We start from the raw sequence: 21,491 nt of genomic DNA on the forward strand, positions 1-21,491 counted from the left end.
TAAATAGCACATTAAATAAGTAAAGTGAAGTAAATATAGATAGATAGATAGATAGATAGATAGATAGATAGATAGATATTAAACACATTTAAAACACAATAATATATATATATATATATATGTGCGTGCGTGTGTGTGTGTGTGTGTGTGTGTGTGTGTGTGTGTGTGTGTGTGTGTGTGTGTGTGTGTGTGTGTGTGTGTGTGTGTGTGTGTGTGTGTGTGTGTGTGTGTGGGACATTCTACCAGAAACGTACATTATCTGTCCTTGAATTGTTACAGTGAATAAAAAAGTATTTCATCCAAAACATTCTAAAACTGGCTCATAGTTGATTTCTGTGAGTTGTTCTGTTAAGGAATATGTCATTCATTAGGTTCTCAGATATTTTTTTCTTTATTAAAAACACTTTTGAAAATTAAAAAATCCTGTCCATGTCCTTGTCCTCAGCCAAATTGGAGCTACATCTTTCATAGTTTTGTTATGCTAGATCAAGGCTGAATTCTGTCATTGAATTGTATGATTTTAAGCTTGTTTTTGTACGGGTTCTTTTAGGAAGACGAGCTAAAGGGTCAGGCCCTGTCACGGTAAAACATTCCAGAAAATAATGAAAATGTTTTAAATCCAAAACATGTCTAAAAGGTTACTGAAATTCCTTGCTTGCATGTTAACAGTTTTTTATGCTAGTATGCTAGCAGGCTGAGTAATAGCAGTTTAAAATGGCCAACCGTCAGGCCCTGTCACATCAGGCCCTGTCACATTCCTGTGTGACACGGCCTTACAAATTAATGTTATTGTTATTTTTTATTACATTTATTGCACATATTATGTATTTAACGCATGCAATAGTAAAATGAAGGCCCAGGTGCTTGATTTTTACACAACTGTAGCCGTGGAAGTGATTGGAACACCTGAATTCAATTATTTGGAGGGCTGTCCCAATACTTTTGGCAATATTATGTATGTCCTTGGCTGAATTTTACCATAGTATAATATTACATTAACATTAAAATTATAATAATAATTTAAAAAAGAAATGCCAATCAAAACTTAAATAAAGAACACAAAACATAACTTTTTCTGCATCATCAAAATCCATAAAGTCAGTCCTGTCACGCCATGGTCAGTCCTGTCACACATGAAATTATGACAAAAGTGTACTATTTGAGGAAATATTAATTGATTAATCTCGTTAACTGTGTAGATGAAGGTGGGGGTATATATCCACTACTATGTTTTTGTAAAAATCTCCTATGTAAAGGTAGTTATTTTACAACAATATGAGTGCCTGGCGGGTATTCTGTGATTTTGTGTACTACAGTTGACCGAAAAGTTCCTTATATTTCTAAAAGGAATTATAAAACCATGTTAGATACAATCAGGGACATGTGATCAATTAGAAAATGCTATTTGTATCAAAGAAATTCATTAGGAAACCATTCTAACATATACAAATTTGTCTGTGACAGGGCCTGACATTTTAGGGGTGAGATGTGTATAAAAATGTATTTTATTCAATCATAAAAACATGCTGAGATGGCATGATATGTGTTGCTCATAGTTTAACATGTCCTCCATATGACTCAACGTTCAGATTTAAGAAAAATATATTTTTCCCCCCAAGATTTTTGGAAGTGGAAATGTACATTTCTGGTAGAATGTCCCATATTTATATATTAGTATTATCATATGACATTTGACAAAATTAAAATCTATTAGTCATGCTTAAAATTGTTGGCAGGAGACATTAGCACATGTTAGGACATATGCTGTGAGTCCATTTCAGACTAGAAAATACATATCAATTATAATTATTATTGTTTTTTATTGTTCATCCAAATGCATTTTATAAAGTTTTTGGTAATTTTTAATCCACATTTTGTAAAATCAATAACATCGGATACTTTGGTTTGATACCGTTTTAACTTTAGGATTTTTATTTTCCGCTCGATATACTGTCTTTTCTAATTATTCAGACCTGGAAGTTAGTTTAATCATATATCATGCTGCGTAGGACCCGGATGTTTAATATTTGTTATTTTCAGTGTTACATAAGAAATCCCCTCGTTCAGAGTGATTGATGTGGCTCTTAAAAGAGCCGTTGTGGGTTGAAGCAGACGCGGGTTTAAGCGCGCTCTCCGCGAATGCGGCGGGCCAGCTGAATATCTTTGGGCATGATGGTGACCCTCTTGGCGTGGATGGCGCACAGATTGGTGTCCTCAAACAGACCGACCAAATAAGCCTCGCTGGACTCCTGCAGGGCCATGACAGCGGAGCTCTGGAAGCGCAGGTCCGTCTTGAAGTCCTGAGCGATTTCTCTCACCAGCCGCTGGAAGGGCAGTTTGCGGATCAGCAGCTCCGTAGACTTCTGATAGCGGCGGATCTCCCGCAGAGCCACGGTCCCGGGCCGGTAGCGATGAGGCTTCTTGACGCCGCCGGTGGCCGGAGCGCTCTTACGGGCAGCTTTAGTAGCGAGCTGCTTCCTCGGGGCTTTACCACCAGTGGATTTACGAGCGGTCTGCTTGGTTCTTGCCATTGCTGAGGTCTTTCTCTCTGTCCTGCTTGCGCTGGAAATGCTGCTCTACGTTAAACACCCGCTTTTAAAGCATTGAACCGCCACGAGCTCATAGTGACGCGATGATGCAGGCCTTCTGATTGGTAAGTTAATACGTGATGTCTGCGCATGAGTGCCAGCCAATGACTGCGCGTTTCCTCTTTTCAAACAAGCGGAGGGTTTCCCGCTCGAGAGGCTTAATTTCTTTGTTCCGTTGACTACTTTGCTCATAAAACGGTGTAATCCCTGGTCTTTATACTCACATTGTTATATTCATGTGTTCTGAAATACTCGCCTTAATTCCCAGTGGTGGTGCAGATTTTGGATTAGAACAAAGTCACATTACAATCTGTGTAAAAGCACTGCAGCGAGACGCACTAGGGTTTCCATCCATCCCGTAAAACAGGGGGACGTTCCGTAATCAGCATAAAGGACAAAAGACCTAGAGTAACATTGATGACCAATTTCTGTTTTCCTGGAGCTGATATGCAAATTACTTTATTTCAGATAATGAATTTTTATTACAATAAATTATCAAGGCTTGGTAGACGACTATATTTTTAATATTAGGTGAGATGGGTTGGGTAGCAAACACACGTTAGGGGATCATAATGTGTTTATAACAAGCATGCGCAAAACTACGACTATACCTGTAATCGTCGATGCAAAGAAATCATACATTGTACAGATTTGAAGGGTCATTTTCCCCCTCAACCATGAGATTTGAAGTGTCATTTTCCCCCTCAACCATGAGATAAAGACATTTGTAAATATAAACAAAGAAAAGCGCTCGTTGTCAGATAATATGGGTGGCTCTTAAAAGAGCCGTTGTTTCAGTAACCCAGTCTTCAATCTGCTTACTTAGATTTGGCAGGTTTCTCGGTCTTCTTGGGCAGGAGCACGGCCTGGATGTTGGGCAGCACGCCGCCCTGAGCGATTGTCACTCGGCCCAAAAGTTTGTTGAGCTCCTCGTCGTTGCGCACCGCCAGCTGCAGGTGACGGGGGATGATGCGGGTCTTCTTGTTGTCCCGAGCGGCGTTTCCAGCCAGCTCCAGGATCTCAGCGGTGAGGTACTCGAGCACCGCCGCCAGATAAACAGGAGCACCGGCACCGACGCGCTCCGCGTAGTTTCCTTTACGCAGAAGCCTGTGAACACGGCCAACGGGGAACTGCAGTCCCGCCCTGGAGGAGCGAGTCTTAGCCTTCGCTCGGGCTTTACCACCGGTTTTGCCTCTACCGCTCATTATTTATATATTTTTAAATGCTTTAAACACCTCAGTCTAAAGTAGTTGACAGAATGATACTCGCCGTGTTTCCACACACTGTATATAAACGAAAGTGGAAGTCGCCCATTGGTTTAGAGTGTGTAAATATTCAAACCAATCACTGAACTTCCCTCCAAAGCCCAACATCCTTTCTGGCGGGGATTATTATGCACACGTATTAATGACCTTTATGACTGTCTTAATAAGACAGAAGAGATGCAACCATATAAATGTTTGTTATATAAAATTTAAGTACAAAAGAGGATATTGTATGCTGTTACTACTTTGGGGGATTTGTATGCTGTTTTATAATTGGTTGGGTGTGGGTTGTTTGTACTGTCACAATTATCCAGCAGTGTCCTGTGTATATTCTGCCTAGGTACTGTTGTACAACATATTTAGACTGATCACTGTTCTGAAGCTTTTGCAATACATTTACAATAAATTTTGTACATTTAAAAAAATTATTTATTGTGTAATACAAAATTTCACTCACTGTGATTTACTGAGTTTTTTTTTTTTTAACTGGGATGTTCTGAATTGTTTGAGATTGCATGAGTCAAAAGGGACAAAAGTCACATCTCATCTATTTGCTTTCAAAATTAAGCATGTTTTGCTCTAATTCAGAGTTAGTGGGTGGCTCTTAAAAGAGCCGTTGAGAAACAAACATTGGACTTATTTCTTTTTGGGCGCTGCCTTTTTAGGCTTTGCAGCTTTAGGTTTAGCAACCTTTGCCTTTTTAGGGCTCTTGGCTGCTTTCTTAGCGACTACTGGCTTCTTTGCCTTCTTGGGGCTCTTCGTCGCCTTCTTTGGGCTCTTCGTCACCTTCCTAGCGGCTTTGGCTGCGGGTTTCTTGGGCGATTTTTTGGCGGCGGGCTTCTTAGCCGCTGAGCTCTTGGGCTTCTTGGCAGCAGCGGGTTTCTTGGCCGCGGGCTTCTTCGCTTTAGGAGCTGCTTTCTTCTTGGTCTCGGCTTGCTGCTTGTTGAGCTTGAATGAGCCCGAGGCACCGGTCCCTTTGACCTGCACCAGTGTCCCTTTAGTCACCAAACTCTTGATGGCGATCTTGACGCGGGAGTTGTTCTTCTCCACGTCATAGCCGCTGGCAGCGAGCGCTTTCTTCAGCGCGGCGAGGGACACGCCGCTCCTCTCCTTGGATGCGGACACAGCTTTGACGATGAGCTCGCCGACGCCAGGACCTGCTTTCTTGACTTTCGTAGCGGATTTCTTCTTGGGCGCTTTAGCCGGGGCGGCAGCAGCGGGTGCTGGGGCGGTTTCTGCCATTTCTCTCTGATTGGATCAGTGTTTCAAACGCTGTCTCTACTTTCAGCAATGAATGACGTTCGACCGGCGCTGCGCTCTTAAATAACACATGAGAACCTTGTAGACTCAACTTGCCCGCTCGGCCTCTGTGCGCGTCCACGAGCCCCTCACGCGTGTGTTTTCTTCTCTTACATTTGGTTCAAAACTGGAGTGGTAAAATAGTTTGGTACAGTCAAAACAAAGTGAACACCAAGCAGAGGTTCTGAGCTTTCATTGGAGACTAAAATACGCGAGAGGAAATGTTTATTTTGCCTCCGTCAGATCAAATCCAAGGCGAGCATCAGCCACGGGGAAAAGCCGCGTGTAAATTTGATGGATAGTTTAAGTGTAAAGGTTATTAAAAGCCTGAACGCCTCATCTGTGTGTTCAGCAAACATTCTGAAAGAGACTTTAATGAAATCAGCATCAGTGAGGAGGCTTTCATACAGATGTTGTTTTGGGCAGCTTGAAGCACAGGAGACATCCGGAGTCTCTGTGACTCGTGTCTGGCCAGCAGATGATCTGGCAGTAAAATAATAATTGGTATTATTATTAATTAAAAATATATAGCATTTTCATAATCTGATGTACATAAATAAAATATCACATACATAAAAATGTAAATCGTCATATTTGTCTCTCCTTATTCGTCCTTCATCTCAGTTTTCATCATGTGAATGGGGATCATGTAAAAGCTCATCTGAATGAGCTGCTCATTTAAGCAAGGCAGAGCAAGTGACTCAAAAAACAACTTATTTTTCCTCACTGTTTCATATTTGCCTTGTTCTAGCTTGTACTTTTCTGAACAATGTTTGAAACTTTGTGTTGCAAGCATTTCTTATATCATTGCCTCCTTAAGATGAAGTGCTTGTTGTATTTCTCCATAAATCGCTTAGGATAAAATCATCTGCTAAATTAATAAATGATAAAGAGCAGGTCACTTATTGTAAGTTTGTTACATTTTGATTTAACCACTGTTGAATACTAATTCATAAAACAGTCATATAATTTGCACTATATGTTTGATATATTTGTACAGATGTTGAGGTTTTGGTCAGCTCTAACCCAACTCCGGATCAATATAATGAAGGTGTTTAAAATTACACGGGCAGGTTACACTGGGATTATTACTAAGTTATGAGGACACTGGAGCTGAAGAGCTGATAATAACTAAGTTAAAACATTTTGAATTTAAACACTCAAAATCAATTAAAAATGAGTGTTTAAAAAAAATGTGTTTATTGGAATTGAAAACATCAGGGAATATGAGGGTATTCTAATCCAAGACAATATTTTTCTGTTAGATTTGTTTTCAGGTAGACTCTCTGCAGCCTCAAAGCATCTGTCAGTCATCAGATGGAAACAGGCCTCGACCCCTGTGATGTGTGGCATCAGTGCAAGATCAATGATCAAGACACAGACAGTGTAGTACTATCACATTCTCAACTTTATTAAGGAGGAAGGGTCATATTTATACAAGATAAAGCAGAATCATCCACAATGCCCAGGCCATCCAATCATAATACTGAAAGATCAACCCCATATGGCATATTAAGAAATAACAAGTAAGAGAAAGTAAGAGAGGTCAGATATTCAAATGTGTGTGTCTTGACTCTATCGGCATAGACCTTGTTTTGTCTAGGTGTGCCCATGATGTGCACATAACAAAACTGAAAGAAGGTGCACAAGTCTTACACAAGAATAGTCAAATGTGAAGCTTAAGAAAGAAGAAAATATTATAATTCTCTTGTGAAAAAGAAATGGGGCTCTCATGATGCACAGTAATTATATGAGAATTATAATTTCCCTAATGTTTCACTATATTAGGAAGGACATTTTGTGCCTCACGTGTAAAACCAAACATACAGCATCTTTTATTTAACCCTGAACCGAAACTGGGAAAACTTCTCTGCCTAAAATAACACTTTGTAGACTACATTAATGTGCTTAAATGGATATAATTTTGAGCGCGCTTAAACTGCTTCTGCTTCAACCCACAATGGCTCTTTTATTGATATTCAATTTAAACAATGTAGTTAACTAATGAAACATAGTGTTTTTATTTTTATTATTATTATTTTATTATTGTAGGCTATTATGAGATAGCATTCACTTCATGTTAATTTTGTAACAAATACTTAAAGACAGTATGGATATTTGATGCCATTTAAAAAAAAAAAAAAAAAAAAAAAAAAAACGTTTTTGATGCCCAAACTTTTTAATTTAAAATTCTAAATAAATAGTAGCTACATTTTCAACATTCATTATTATTTATATTGACTCACCCTCAAGTAGTTTTGACTAAATCTGTATGATTTTCTTCATCACACACACACACACACACACACACACACACACACACACACACACACACACACACACACACACACACACATTTGAAAGAATGATGTTACCAAACCGTTTATGGTCCCATTGACTTTTTTCATACTATGGAAGTCAATGGGACCAGCAACTGCTTGGTTACCAACATTATTATAAATATATTGTTTTGTGTTCAACAGAAGAAAGAAATTCATACATGTTTTGTCAGAAAAACTTGAGGCTGAATAAATGATGACATAATTAAAATTGTGGGTGAACATGAACTAACATGAACTAACAATGAGCAATACTTCTACAACATTTATTAATCTTAGTTAATCTCAACATTTACTAATACATTTTGAGATCAAAATGTGTATTTGTTAACATTATTTAATACACTGAACTAACATGAATATAAACATTTTCATTAACAAAGGCTAATAAAAAATATATTGTTCATTGTTAATTCATTTAGTTTTAATGCATTAACTAATGTAAACAAATTAAACCTTATTGTAATGTTACCAAGACATTTCAACAACCAATAATAGAACAAAAAATCAAGTCAGTTCTGGTAGGTCACATTAGTCAAGCTCTCACCAGTGCCTCTCAGCTGATCCACGTCTACCTACAGGAATATGACGCCTATCACTGTATACATATAAGCTCCTTCAGTATTATCAGCAGCTATCGCGTTTCTCAGGAGCTAATTACCTTCCTCCATCCCCAGCTCCTCATCTCGTCCAGTCAGTAAGGCATTCTGATTCCCCCTGAATCAGAATAAATTCTCGATTCTCGATTTAATGATATCTGCATTCATTCATGCTCCCTGCTCTTATCCATGCTAGGCTGTCCTGACAGAATTATACACAAGTTCAATTGTAATAGGAGAAGCAACCAAAATGAGAATTTTCAACTCCAACTTGAAGTCTGTTCTCCTATATGGGTGGAGACATGGAGAATGACCAAACGCACACTGCAGAAGATCCAGACTTTCACCAATGGATGCCTAAGGCGCATATTCAAGATCTGGTGGCCTGACCGTACCAACAATGAGGAGCTCTGGCAAAGAGCCAATCAAGAAAGCCATCACTCAGTAGATAGGGAGGAGAAAGTGGGGCTGGATTGGACACACATTACGTAAACCAATGAGTAATGTGTTGACACGCCAGTCCCTCACTTGGAACCCTCAAGGAAGACGAAAGAGAGGACAGCCCAAGAACAGCTGGAGGTGAGACACTGAGACAGAGCTGAAGGGGAGTGGTATCACCTGGACTCAAATAGAAAAGACAGCCCAAGACCGTGCCCGCTGCAGAATTGTTGTCGATGGCTTTTGCTCTAGGAGGAGCGATGGGCCTAAGTAAATAAGTACAATTGTAATAGGCTATATAATAATAATAATAATAATAATGATGATAAATGGGACATTTATCAACTTAACACTCTTGAAAAGAACAGTTTACTTTTCAGTCCCATTGTTTCATTGCATTCTTTTAAAAAAATACTCTATATCTTCTCTAAATGAAAAGGAAATGTAAAGGGCTCTTTGAAATCTTTCAACTGTTCTGTGAGATTTCGGAGGGCCATTTCTCCGTTGTCCTCCTCCATTTTGAGGAAAAGAAGCTCTTCCACGGGGCCACTGAACACGGCAGTATCCTTTTCACTGCCAAATTTCATGTGTCTGATTATTGGGAGTTCCTTCATTAGAAAATGGCAAATAAATAATAATAAAAAAAAACCTTGGCTGTAGCTTGTTGGCCGTGTGTTTTGGAGGTTTTCTGTCCTGTAACACATGGTGTGTTGAGATGTAGTGAGCTGGAGAGAAAGGAGATAGACTTTCAGAGAAAACTCCAAAGTTCGAGAATTAGTGCCCACCATTTCCTTATATTTGAAAAGGCATGCTTTAAGACAGAAATATAAAGAAAACATTAAATATCAACTGTAACAATAGCATGAAATCCATGCAATTACTTGAGCTGAATTCAGTTCTTCTGGATCACAGACTTGATGATGGTGAGATCAGATCATACCGGCTGTTTTACAAAAATCTCACTGGACTATAACAATTAATGGCAAAAGGAATGTTTGGAAGTGTAAACTGATATTTCCCACTGACACACGTAGCAAAAGATATAAATAACTGGCAAAATATGATAAATAGATGGTCTTTTGTGGCTGTTCGAACACATGAGCGTTTACACTGGGAAAGCAATTCGGTCAAATGCGTTTTTTTACCTCTGGAAGTGGTGGAAAATGGACAAGCTCAAATAATTGTATACCCCGTTTACACCTGTATTTAGTGTCGGCCATGTCATCCGAACGATCGAAACGCATATTAATACCAGGAGAAAACAGGACCTTAGACATTTCATACGTTTTACCTTAATAGAGCAAAATATCATGGGAGATACAACTCATGAAATCTATCAAAATATATCAAGAAAAGAAAAAGAAAAAACTCGTTTGACCATGTTTTACTCAAGTCCAGATGATATTAAAAGTGACATGAAATGATGTTTTGCTGATTATTTTCCACTACTGATTAAGAGTCCAAATGTACGCAGTCAGTAAAGTTGTGAAAGAGTATTAAACATGATCCTGCATTTCAGCATTGCAGTTTTAATATAGTAATTTTGTCTGTGTCGCCATTGTTTGTGTTTTCTAAATTCACATTATAAAAAGGAGAAAAAGAAAGAAAGAAATGAAAAGAATACTTAAATGATACATGTACAAACACAAACAGGCATAAACAGAAGATATAACAGATGTGCCTCTCTGTTATGTATTCATTTTACTTTGTGATACGACGTCTTGTGTCCATCTTCATTCACTTTGGTGAGTTTGTTTAAAATCACTTTTCATTATAAGCCAGTTACTATAAAATATATGATCTTTGTGAAATACATTTCACAATTTTTTATAAGAAACAAAGGTCAGGGATTAAATCACATGTGCTCTAGCTTTATTTTGGGGGAGGTGTGTGTGTGTGTGTCATGTGACACGGCGCAGGTTTCTGTCAGGTCCTGTAAGCGAATGTATAAGGCTTCCTTGCAACACACAGACAGATTTTGTTAGTTGTCTTTCGTTAGTCGAACGAAGTAGTCAGAGTAAAACATGTCTGGAAGAGGCAAAGGCGGTAAAGGACTCGGAAAAGGAGGCGCTAAGCGTCACCGTAAAGTTTTGCGCGATAATATCCAGGGAATTACCAAACCCGCCATTCGTCGTCTGGCTCGCCGCGGCGGCGTCAAGCGTATCTCCGGTCTGATCTACGAGGAGACCCGCGGAGTGTTGAAGGTGTTCCTGGAGAACGTGATCCGCGATGCCGTCACCTACACCGAGCACGCCAAGAGAAAGACCGTCACCGCCATGGATGTTGTGTACGCGCTGAAGAGACAGGGACGCACCCTGTACGGCTTCGGCGGATAAACGACTGACACCGGAAGAAACCACTCAAACCCAACGGCTCTTTTAAGAGCCACACACTCTGCCAAATAAAGAGTCAATGTTTTGACTATATCAGCCATAGAATCAAAAACCTTTTGTTTACCGAGTCCGAGACTGTATCAACATATTTGTGTTCTTTAACAGGTAACACCTAAAACATTTGTTTGTGTTGCACATGTTAATCACTTGAATCGTATTTATTTTATGAAATTAACAAAGCAATTAGATCAATACAGTACTACAGTTAGCAGAAGTGAGGATGTAGAAAATGTTACTCAAACTGTCAAATGAGCTTATATTTAAATTTATTATGTAGTTTAAACATCTCAACAACAGTTTCATGTCCACCCACAGTTTTTTTTTTTAACACACTTTTTTTTTTCTCTCTCCCCAACTCCCTCAGTGGATTTATAAGGGGTTTTTAAATTATTCGATGATGCAAAATATTGGAACCGTTTATCAAAAAAAAAAAAAAAAAAAAAAAAATGAAAGAGCAGGAAACGAAACAACGGGGAATCTTTGGGAGTTGTGGGCGGGACTACTATTTATCCGCCTGTGATTGGCCCTCGTGATTCTTTGAGTTGTCCAATGAAGTACGAGTTTATAGGTTTGGCCTATGAGAACAGACAACCGGATAATTCTCGTATCGCTTTGAAAATTAGCATAGGGCAGTGAATAAATACCTCTGTATCGCACTGGAGGAAACATTACTTTGTCAGTCTTTTGATCTCGCATCATCATGCCTGAACCAGCAAAGTCCGCGCCTAAGAAAGGCTCAAAGAAGGCCGTCACTAAGACCACCGGTAAGGGAGGAAAGAAGCGCAGAAAGTCCAGGAAAGAGAGCTATGCTATCTATGTGTACAAAGTCCTGAAGCAGGTTCATCCTGACACCGGCATCTCCTCCAAGGCGATGGGCATCATGAACTCTTTCGTCAACGACATCTTCGAGCGCATCGCCGGTGAGTCGTCTCGCCTCGCGCACTACAACAAGCGCTCCACCATCACTTCTAGAGAGATCCAGACCGCTGTGCGTCTGCTGCTGCCCGGAGAGCTGGCCAAACACGCCGTGTCCGAGGGCACAAAGGCCGTCACCAAATACACCAGCTCAAAGTGAGGCGTGCCTGACTTCAACTACCCCAAAGGCTCTTTTAAGAGCCACCCATCTTCTCTGATAAAGAGCTTTTGTTTATTTATTTTTATTATTATTTTTTTTTTTATCTACAGCTCTTAACTCTATGAGAATTGGTGAATCTGCAAATATAAACGCTAACAATACTGTTTAGTTTTTTTTTTTTTTTTACGATATTTAGCCTGAGCACGTTTCATAAATCTAATCCATCTCTTCCAGTCTGTCCTTAGTTTAAGAATTTGAAAGGACGGTTGTGTCTTTTTCTTCCTTGCTCCTTGTGTAAATCTCTTCTGCAGGCTGCTCTCAGAATCAGCCTCCTGCACGCAGCTGGTCACAGCTCTCTGCTCAGCCTCCGTCTTCGCAGCGACGCCAGGTCGGCCGCCCTAGATCACGCTCAGCCAGCCGCCACAGACCGCCTCCCCCCCGGGGACCCCGGCCCAAGATAGCGCTGAAACCTGAGCCCGCGAAGTCCTCCTAGCAGCCACAAGGAGGAAAATATATGGTCAGTGCCCTGGGCCGCTCAGCTAACAGTACTGGCTGTCGAAGAAGAAAAACTACTCTCCCTGCCAAAGTAAGACCACTCCAAACACAAGCACTGACCATACAGAGACAGACTTTATTTTTTCAAACTGTTAATCATGCCAAAGTGGTTTGGGATTCCACAGTAAAACCTAAAGGTATTATGGGAGGTCATTTAAACATTCGAAGCTTATTTCCCAAGCGAGATGAGATAAGGATATTGTTGTCTGAGTCCAATATCGATTTTCTCTGTATTAGTGAAACTTGGCTACATGATAAAATTCCAACCAGCATAATTGATGTTCCGGGGTATACATGCTTTAGAAGGGATCGAAATGTGGGTAGGGGTGGGGGTGTATTGATATACATTAAGGACACATTCAATGCAAAGGAAGCTTATCCAACTGCTGATATGTCTACTGAATGTCTATGTATTAATGTAATACTGTCGCAAAATATGCAATTTTATATTTTAGTGGTATATAATCCTCCCTCGGCGTGTACTGAAACGCTCTGCGATAACTTGGACGCGCTGTTTAAGAATTTTAAGCACAAGAATGAGGTGCTTGTCTTCGGAGATTTTAATATAAATTGGCTTAACAAACACTGTAGGAAAAAACTGAAAAACCTTGCATCCAAACATGATTTTATTCAAATGATTGAAGCCCCTACACGTATCACCAGGAATACTCAAACATTAATAGATTTAATTTTCGTGAACAAACCTGACAGAATCATAAAAACATATAATTTAGTCACTGGTCTATCCGACCATAATATGATTCTAATTGCAAGAAAACTGACAAAGAAAAGAATGACTAGGTTTTTAAATCCAAACCAGAATTCATTTAAACTTGAAATCCCTCGTAAAAAGCTGACTGAATTTGAGAATGAGTTAAAGGATGTTAACTGGGATGAGCTTCAACAATATGATCAAGTAAACGACTGCTGTAATAAACTTATGTCCATTATTGAGAGTATTGTTGATAAATATATTAAAAAGCGAAAAAAATCCCAAAGAAAATTTCAGCTACCATGGATGAACGATAATATTCGAAAACTGATGAAAAGGAGAGACTTTGCCTTGAAAATTGTTATTAAGACCCGAAGGGACACCGATTTGAAATTATTTAAAAGCTTGCGAAACCAAGTTGTTAAAGACCTTAGAATGTCCAAATCAAATCATTATATTCAAGTTCTATCAGAGGCTAAAGGGAATGGCAAATTAATTTGGAAGCAATTGAACAGCCTATTAAATCCAAAGGGGTATGTCACCCAAAACAAATATGAACTCATAATGGGTGAACACATTATCACTGATAGTGCACAAGTTGCTAATGAATTCAACAACTTCTTTTTACAATCTGTTAACAACCTTGCATCAAGCTTTCCATGCTGGAATGATATAGACCTAACAACAGTAGACCTGCTTGAAGATCAAGAGAACTCATTCCAGCTCAGGGAGGTCGGTCAGACAACTGTTCTGAAAGCTATACAGGACTTAAACACCACCTACTCAAAGGATATTTTTAATTTAGATACAGCTTTTGTTAAAAAATATAGTAGCATTCTGGTCCAGCCTCTCACCAATCTTGTTAATATTTCCATTAAATCCGGGCAATTCCCAGATTGATGGAAAAATGCTTTAGTAATACCGATTTTTAAATCAGGAGATGACAAAATGCCTTGTAATTATAGACCTATCAGTCTTCTTCCAGCGTTGTCCAAAGTTTTAGAGAAGATTGTCTCAGAACAACTAATGCATTATCTTGAGACAAACCAGTATCTGAGTCCTTTGCAATTTGGATTCAGGCAAAACTATTCCACAGAATTAGCTACCTGTTTATTAATTGAAAATATCAAACAATCACTCGACAAGGGAAATGTAGTTGGTGCAGTATTTTTAGACTTAAAAAAGGCGTTTGACACAGTAAATCACAACACCTTAATTTCAAAATTAGCTAAGTTTAATTTATCCAAACAGTCATTGTCCTGGTTTGCATCATATTTAAAAGGCCGTGAACAGTGTGTTGTGATTAATAATGTGAGATCCACTTTCCTCAAAATCAATACAGGGATTCCTCAGGGCACGGTTTTGGGACCTATACTCTTCTGTCTCTATATTAATGACTTGCCAGATGTAATATGTCCAGATATAGGTCTACAGATGTATGCAGATGATACAGTGGTGTATGCATCTGGTAATACCTGTATTTTTGTGGCTGACAAACTAAATGCTAACTTAGAAAAAATATCATCTTGGCTGGCCTCATCTTGTTTAACTTTAAACACCAAAAAAACAAACTCTGTCTGTTTTTCTATTAAAAAATTACCTCTAACATATCTCTTGAACGTAAAAATGAATGGGGAACTTATCGAACAAGTACCTGAAGTGACGTATCTTGGAATAATTATAGACTATCAGTTGAATTTTAAAAGTCATATCAAGAAAATCTGTAAAACCATTAAGGCCAACTTGAGCTGTTTTATGATGATAAGAAACTGCCTGACTCTTGACTGTGCTTTTATCTTTCTAAATTCTATGATTCTCTCACATATATCTTATGGTTTAACCATATGGTCCCAAGCTCATCAGTCATCTGTCAATACCATAGTGTCTTTATAACCGAGCCCTGAAAGTCCTCGACAAGAAAAGAATAAGGTATCATCACTGCCTAATTCAAAGTAAATACAAGATTTTAAGTTTTGCTAATTTTATTTCTTTGCATATGGTTAAATTGGTTTTCAAATGTCTAAATGACGATGCTCCACTACTGCTTTGTAAAATAATAACAAGACAGCAAAGTACCAGATCCATCACCCGATCAGCGTCAAAAGGCAATTGTAGTATCCATTTTCGCAGAACATCATTTGCCCAGGCTGCCTTTTCAATAAAAGGGGCAAAATTATGGAACTCTCTGCCAGACTATTTGAAATGCATACCGACATTAGCCACCTTTAAAAAAAACACCAAATCGTGGTTAATTCAGGAACAATCTTGTTCTCATATTTAGTCTTTACACTTTGTCCTCTTTGTATGTATGTGTGTATATGTATATATATATATATATATATATATATATATATATATATATATATATATATATATATATATATATATATATATATGTGTGTATGTATATATATATATTATTTTATTTTATTTTTTATTTTTTTCTCTCTTCTTATTTTAATAATGTAAAACTGTATTTTTTATCAAAAAGCCCTACTAGGGACAAGTGTCGTGAATTAGCTTTAGCTAAAAACACTATGATACATACATTGGATGACTGTTAAGCTTATCTATGTTATCTGTATCTGTCCCTATCTAAATAAACTTAAATAATAATAATAAAAAAGAAGGACCGCCATCAAAGCGCCCAGCTCTGTCAGTCCCCTTAGAAAAGGCTACTGCAGCAGCTTACATCGCAGCCAACGAGCCAGTAACACAACTTGCTCGCCTGCACACAAACGCCGTTTTCACGGCGACCCAGAGAAATCTCATAAAGAGTATTGTTTCGGGTTTTCCGGCTCACGCCGAAGGTGTCATGAGTGTAGAAATTGTGCCCACACCCCTGTGCTCACCTCTACACACAAACACGGTCTCCCCGGTAACGCTCACAGAGCACACGGTCTCCCCGGTAACGCTCACAGAGCGCACTCTCATAAAGCGGGCACGCGCCGCTCGAGTGCTAAGTGTAGGGAATGTGCCCACAATTCTGTGCCCACACCTACCCACTGCCCGCTCTGTCACACATTTATCCCGGGACGCAGATCCTCTAAAGCTACCAAACACTGGCCGTGTTGCGAATGTAAGCCCTGTGCCCGCTCACGAGCGTGCACACTTACTAACAAACACGTTAACCCCCATGCCGCGCTCGCGCCACGGGTTTCTAGCAACGAAATGTGCTCCGTCCACAGTGACCGAGCCGTTGCGTGCTGTACAGCCGGTCACCACTGTCTGCGAGCCCCCGTATTCGAGCAGTATTCCGCCCCATCTTCTCTGATATAGGTTCCCCATCCCGCGCAGTGCGGCGATCTGAACCCAGAGACCGTTCGACCCCTAGCAACGTGTGCGAAAGCATGGCAAGCCATCCAGGGCGTGTCAGAATGGGTGCTGAATACTATAATGCACGGCTATTCGCTTCAATTCGCTCGCCGTCCACCGCGCTTTTTAGCACGGACCGAGACGAGAGTGAACAAAGAAGTGGCGCATCTGCTTCAGGCAGAAATAGCAAAGCTGCTGCACAAGGGGGCTATAGAACGGGTGCATCCTTCTCTGAGCGAGTCGGGCTTTTACAGCCGTTATTTCCTCGTACCCAAGAAGGACGGAGCGCTAAGACCTATTTTAGATCTGAGACATTTGAACAAAGCTCTCATGAGACGGCCGTTCAAAATGATTACAACCAGGCAAATTCTCGCGCAAATTCGCCCGGGAGACTGGTTTATCTCTCTCGATCTGAAGGACGCATATTTTCAGATCCAGATAACACCCCGTCACAGGCCATTCTTGAGATTCGCCTTCGACGGTCGGGTATATCAGTACACCGTCCTGCCGTTCTGTCTATCTTTGGCACCCCGTACATTTACGAAGTGGATTATGGATGCGGATACTGAACTATCTGGACGACTGGCTAATTCTGGCGCAGTCAGAGACAGAGCTTTTGTCTCACAGAACAGCGCTTCTCAGCCATCTGGAAAGCCTGGGTCTCTCAGTCAACTGAACCAAGAGCTCATTACTGCCCCGTCAGTCAATTTCCTTTCTCGGAATAGAACTGGACTCGGTGGCTATGACGGCCAGATTGTCAGAGCAGCGCGCGCGCCGCATTCGTCATCTCGCCGCGTCTTTCCAGACGGGCAGTCAGGCTCCGCTGAGGACATTCCAGCGAATCCTGGGGCATATGGCCTCAGCTGCAGCGGTGCTCCAGCTGGGCTTACCTGGCCCAGCGGCCCGCTATACGCTTTCCCCCCGGTCTCTCTGTTGCCACAAGTCATCAGGAGAATCAGGGAAGCGCGCCACACGGTGCTCCTCATAGCCCCGTATTGGGAGAATCAGACATGGTTCCCGGAATTAATACGGCTGGCAGACACAGCCCCCTGGCCGATACCGGCGAGAAGAGACCTTCTCTCTCAAGCCCGCGGCTCGATCTTGCATCCTCATCCAGAGCGCTGGTCTCTGCATGCATGGATTCTCAACGGATACCCGTTGACTTGCCAATAGGGGTTGTGAACACGATCACACAGTCTAGAGCTCCCTCTACGAGACGGCTCTACACGTCTAAATGGTCTGTGTTTAGTAAATGGTGCACCGCCAAAGGGCTGGATCCACAAGCATGTGGGGTGTCGCGTGTGCTTTGTTTCCTCCAAGAGCTGTTGGACTCGGGCAGGTCCCCCTCCACGCTCAAAGTGTATGTTGCGGCCATCTCAGCTTTTGCCGACTCGGCGCTGGGAGGAACGAGGGAGGATTAGGGAGGAACGAGTGCATCATCCGCTTCCTGAGAGGAGCTAGGAGGATGAGCCCCCCGCGACCCCCTTCGGTTCCTATTTGGGATCTTTCCCTGGTCTTAGAGGCCATGAAAGCGCATCCCTTTGAACCCATGGAAACTGTGGATATGAAATACCTCACGCTCAAAACCGTTTTTCTGATAGCTCTGTCTTCAGTCAAACGTGTGGGTGACCTTCATGCATTATCAGTTAACGCCTCATGCCTGGAGTTCGGACCTAATGACTCAAAAGTCATTCTCAAACCAAGGCACGGTTACGTCCCCAAAGTTTTGGGCACACCCTTCAGAGCACAGGTCATTTCTCTCTCAGCTTTGCCGGCAACCGGCAGCGAGGTTGACAGTAATCTCCTTTGCCCTGTCAGAGCGCTGAGAAATTACATTACGCGCTCCGCCGCCGTCAGGCGCTCGGAGCAGCTTTTCGTTTCGTTTGGTGGGCGCACTAAAGGTCTCGCCGCCTCGAAACACAGTCTGTCCAGATGGATAGTGGACGCTATTGCAGCTGCTTATGCGTCTAAAGACCTGCAGTGCCCATTGGGCATCAGAGCCCACTCTACTAGAGGCATGGCCTCGTCGTGGGCTTGGTCTAGCGGAATTTCCATTCATGACATTTGTACAGCGGCGGGCTGGGCCTCCCCCTCTACATTTGTTAGATTTTACAACCTAGAAGTTCCCGCCCTGCAGGCTAAACTTTTATCAGTCTAAATCTCGCGTAGGCCGGCCCACTTCTGTGCGCGGGTTACTGCTGTTGATTTAGCTCTCCTGGCCGCGCCGCTCTGTACGCCCTACTGTGTGCTTATGTACTTGCGCTAGCCATCATATTGGCCGCCTGGCTCACACTCTTTGTGTTCCCCGGACTTTCCCTGGGACTCATTCATTGGATGCTGGGCCCGCACGGCGTTGACAAGGGAGTTCCCGCAGCGTAAGCTACTTACGCAATACGAGAGAACCTCTCGTAAGAGAACGTATCGGCTACCTAACGTAACCTCTGTTCTCTCTAGAAGAGGGAACGAGTATTGCGTAACCTGCCGTGCTCGCGCCACGAGCTCATTCGCTTCAAGCGACAAAAACCAGAGAAAGCAGCCCCCCGAGCCTTCTTTTATAAGCTAAGCCGCGCCCCTTCTGACGGGCCGTGGCGCGTGAGGGCGCTGAGCGCCCCCATTGGGCGTGACGTCACGCCAGGCTCACTGGTAGGCTGCTGCAGTTGCCGCAGGGCAGCCTATGAGCACGCTAGATAGCCTGCTCTAGGTCTGCGTGCTGCTGCACTGCGTTGACAAGATTATAAAAATTAAGGATAATTTTTGGCTTCATATCTCGAGAAAAGATTACTTTCCCGCAGCGTAAGCTACTTACGCAATACTCGTTCCCTCTTCTAGAGAGAACAGAGGTTACGTTAGGTAACCGGTACGTTATCTTCTAGGCATTGATAAGCATATTCTGTCTTGATAATCTATAAATCATGTTCCGGGGGCAGGGTTTATGTAAATTTTAGGGGTGGTGATGTCACTAACCCGGGAGGAATGTCATGTAGTCTCTACCAGCCGTTTGTTGTAGTCCTTAAAAAGTGATTTCTTTAAAAGCAAATATCTCCCTTTGCTTTGAACTTTGAGCGTTGTAACTCTGCAGATGTTGTTTATGCTCATTACACACTAACTAGAGTTAGAAAAGTGAAATCATAATCAACCACCCCTTTAAACATGATTAAGTAGATTAAGGCCTACTCCTGTCTTAATTTAAACCCTGTCTGGGAAACCGCCCCCAAATGTTTCACAAAGTTATTCTTGCCACTATATCTTATGGCTTCCTAAAGACAAGTTTATGGGTAATTTAAATATTAATAATAAAAATATAATGATTATCAAAACACATTTGAACTATAATGTAGTAATTTTATTATAGCACTCATCAGCCTGCAGCAGCCAAGATTATGTTCCTGGAAACAACACAGAGAGGAAACAACACAGAGACAGAACAGCATAAACATAACTATACGTTAACGCAGACAAAATTCACGCGTTTTTCTTTTAAAGGGGGGGTGAAATGCTATTTCATGCATACTGAGTTTTTTACACTGTTAAAGAGTTGGATTCCCATGCTAAACATGGACAAAGTTTCACAAATTAAGTTGTACGTTTGATGGAGTATTTCTGTGCCAAAAATACTCCTTCCGGTTTGTCACAAGTTTCTGAATTTTTTTTTTTTTCGAGTATGGGCGTGTGTGACGTCAGATGGGGCAGAATTTCCTTATACGGGTCCTAAGGGCGTGCGTGCACCCGTAGACCAGAGCGAGAGAGCGAAAGCAGTACGCCCATCAAAGCGCTGTGCTCGGCTGTAGGGAAGTCATCAACTGAGTTGTGCAAGTGTTCTTGGTTGTTCCCTGCATTTCGACGATGATTGTTTTATAAACAAGGCCTAGTTCGATGCCGGATTTGCAGATCGTCTAATGCTTAAGGATGGAGCAGTCCCAACGATAAAGGTTCACGGTCGTGCGTTGGAACCGCAGGCGGTGAGTAAAACTGCTTCAAATGTCTGTGTGTTGTTAGCTATCGGCGCGTAAGCACAACAAGTAAACAACATGATCACGTATAGTTAATGTATCTATGGAGCATGCGATGTATGGTGTGTGTGTGTGATTTGCGCTCGTGATTCTTTAGCTCCGCCCACACGGCACGCCTCCAGCCGCTCGTTTTTTCCCGGAAAGACTCGGTACAGCCTATCTTTCTTTTATAAATATAATAAAACTAAAGACTTTTTGGAGATATGAAGGATGCAATACTACTCTATAGGTACTCAAGATTAACATGAGATTGACTGAAACTGAGTGTTTCACCCCCCCTTTAAAGACTTTTGACCCCGATCGCCTTCCATAGTGCTTGGAAACAGTTGGAAACAGTGCTGTGTTGAGTGAGGTTATCTCCAGCCGCTCCAGCCGCTCGTTTTTTCCCGGAAAGACTCGGTACAGCCTATCTTTCTTTTATAAATATAATAAAACTAAAGACTTTTTGGAGATATGAAGGATGCAATACTACTCTATAGGTACTCAAGATTAACATGAGATTGACTGAAACTGAGTGTTTCACCCCCCCTTTAAAGACTTTTGACCCCGATCGCCTTCCATAGTGCTTGGAAACAGTTGGAAACAGTGCTGTGTTGAGTGAGGTTATCTCTATATTTCGCTATGCCTGGACGATGCTGCTGTGTGCGATGTAGGCAAGATTTCATCGATCGTCTGTTGGAGGAAAACAGACAGCTAAAGGAGGAGCTGGACAAACACAGAATGAATGAACAGTTTCTGAGGGGTGATGATGCCAAAAGTTAAGTATTACACAGGACTTCCTTCCTTTGCGGTTTTACAGGTGCTATTATGTAGTATCATGCCATTTCTGTCTCAAGGAAAAAGGAAGCTCACACCCTTCCAAATGACCCTGTTGACTTTGATGTGTCTCAGGTTAGACCTGCC

General features: G+C 41.4%; 5 protein-coding genes across 5 annotated transcripts; 2 read left to right on the plus strand and 3 right to left on the minus strand.

The window, feature by feature from the left end:
• Positions 1-2,071: 2,071 nt before the first annotated feature.
• Positions 2,072-2,579, minus strand: LOC309490545 (histone H3.2-like). Its single transcript, XM_082159777.1, has one exon. It carries the CDS (start codon positions 2,529-2,531, stop codon positions 2,121-2,123), a length of 411 nt encoding a protein of 136 aa, XP_082015903.1. The 5' UTR covers positions 2,532-2,579; the 3' UTR covers positions 2,072-2,120.
• A 773-nt stretch (positions 2,580-3,352) lies between these two features.
• On the minus strand, positions 3,353-3,830 carry LOC309490550 (histone H2A-like). Its single transcript, XM_082159788.1, has one exon. The coding sequence runs from the start codon at positions 3,791-3,793 to the stop codon at positions 3,407-3,409; it is 387 nt and encodes a 128-aa protein (XP_082015914.1). The 5' UTR covers positions 3,794-3,830; the 3' UTR covers positions 3,353-3,406.
• A 429-nt stretch (positions 3,831-4,259) lies between these two features.
• Positions 4,260-5,128, minus strand: LOC309490532 (histone H1-like). Its single transcript, XM_082159751.1, has one exon. It carries the CDS (start codon positions 5,093-5,095, stop codon positions 4,490-4,492), a length of 606 nt encoding a protein of 201 aa, XP_082015877.1. The 5' UTR covers positions 5,096-5,128; the 3' UTR covers positions 4,260-4,489.
• Positions 5,129-10,522: 5,394 nt separating this feature from the next.
• LOC309490577 (histone H4) lies at positions 10,523-10,907 on the plus strand. The gene has a single exon (XM_082159812.1). The coding sequence runs from the start codon at positions 10,553-10,555 to the stop codon at positions 10,862-10,864; it is 312 nt and encodes a 103-aa protein (XP_082015938.1). The 5' UTR covers positions 10,523-10,552; the 3' UTR covers positions 10,865-10,907.
• A 675-nt stretch (positions 10,908-11,582) lies between these two features.
• Positions 11,583-12,048, plus strand: LOC309490565 (histone H2B-like). The gene has a single exon (XM_082159801.1). The coding sequence runs from the start codon at positions 11,622-11,624 to the stop codon at positions 11,994-11,996; it is 375 nt and encodes a 124-aa protein (XP_082015927.1). The 5' UTR covers positions 11,583-11,621; the 3' UTR covers positions 11,997-12,048.
• The last annotated feature ends 9,443 nt before the right edge of the window (positions 12,049-21,491 follow it).

This window comes from Leuciscus leuciscus (genome assembly GCF_965113295.1).
Source record: "Leuciscus leuciscus genome assembly, chromosome: 25".
In the NCBI taxonomy this organism is placed as follows: Eukaryota; Metazoa; Chordata; class Actinopteri; order Cypriniformes; family Leuciscidae; genus Leuciscus; species Leuciscus leuciscus.

Excerpts from the sequence above, each read along its gene's own strand:
- LOC309490545 (XM_082159777.1), bottom strand. The coding sequence starts at position 2,531 with ATGGCAAGAACCAAGCAGACCGCTCGTAAATCCACTGGTGGTAAAGCC.
- LOC309490550 (XM_082159788.1), bottom strand. The coding sequence starts at position 3,793 with ATGAGCGGTAGAGGCAAAACCGGTGGTAAAGCCCGAGCGAAGGCTAAG.
- LOC309490532 (XM_082159751.1), bottom strand. The coding sequence starts at position 5,095 with ATGGCAGAAACCGCCCCAGCACCCGCTGCTGCCGCCCCGGCTAAAGCG.
- LOC309490577 (XM_082159812.1), top strand. The coding sequence starts at position 10,553 with ATGTCTGGAAGAGGCAAAGGCGGTAAAGGACTCGGAAAAGGAGGCGCT.
- LOC309490565 (XM_082159801.1), top strand. The coding sequence starts at position 11,622 with ATGCCTGAACCAGCAAAGTCCGCGCCTAAGAAAGGCTCAAAGAAGGCC.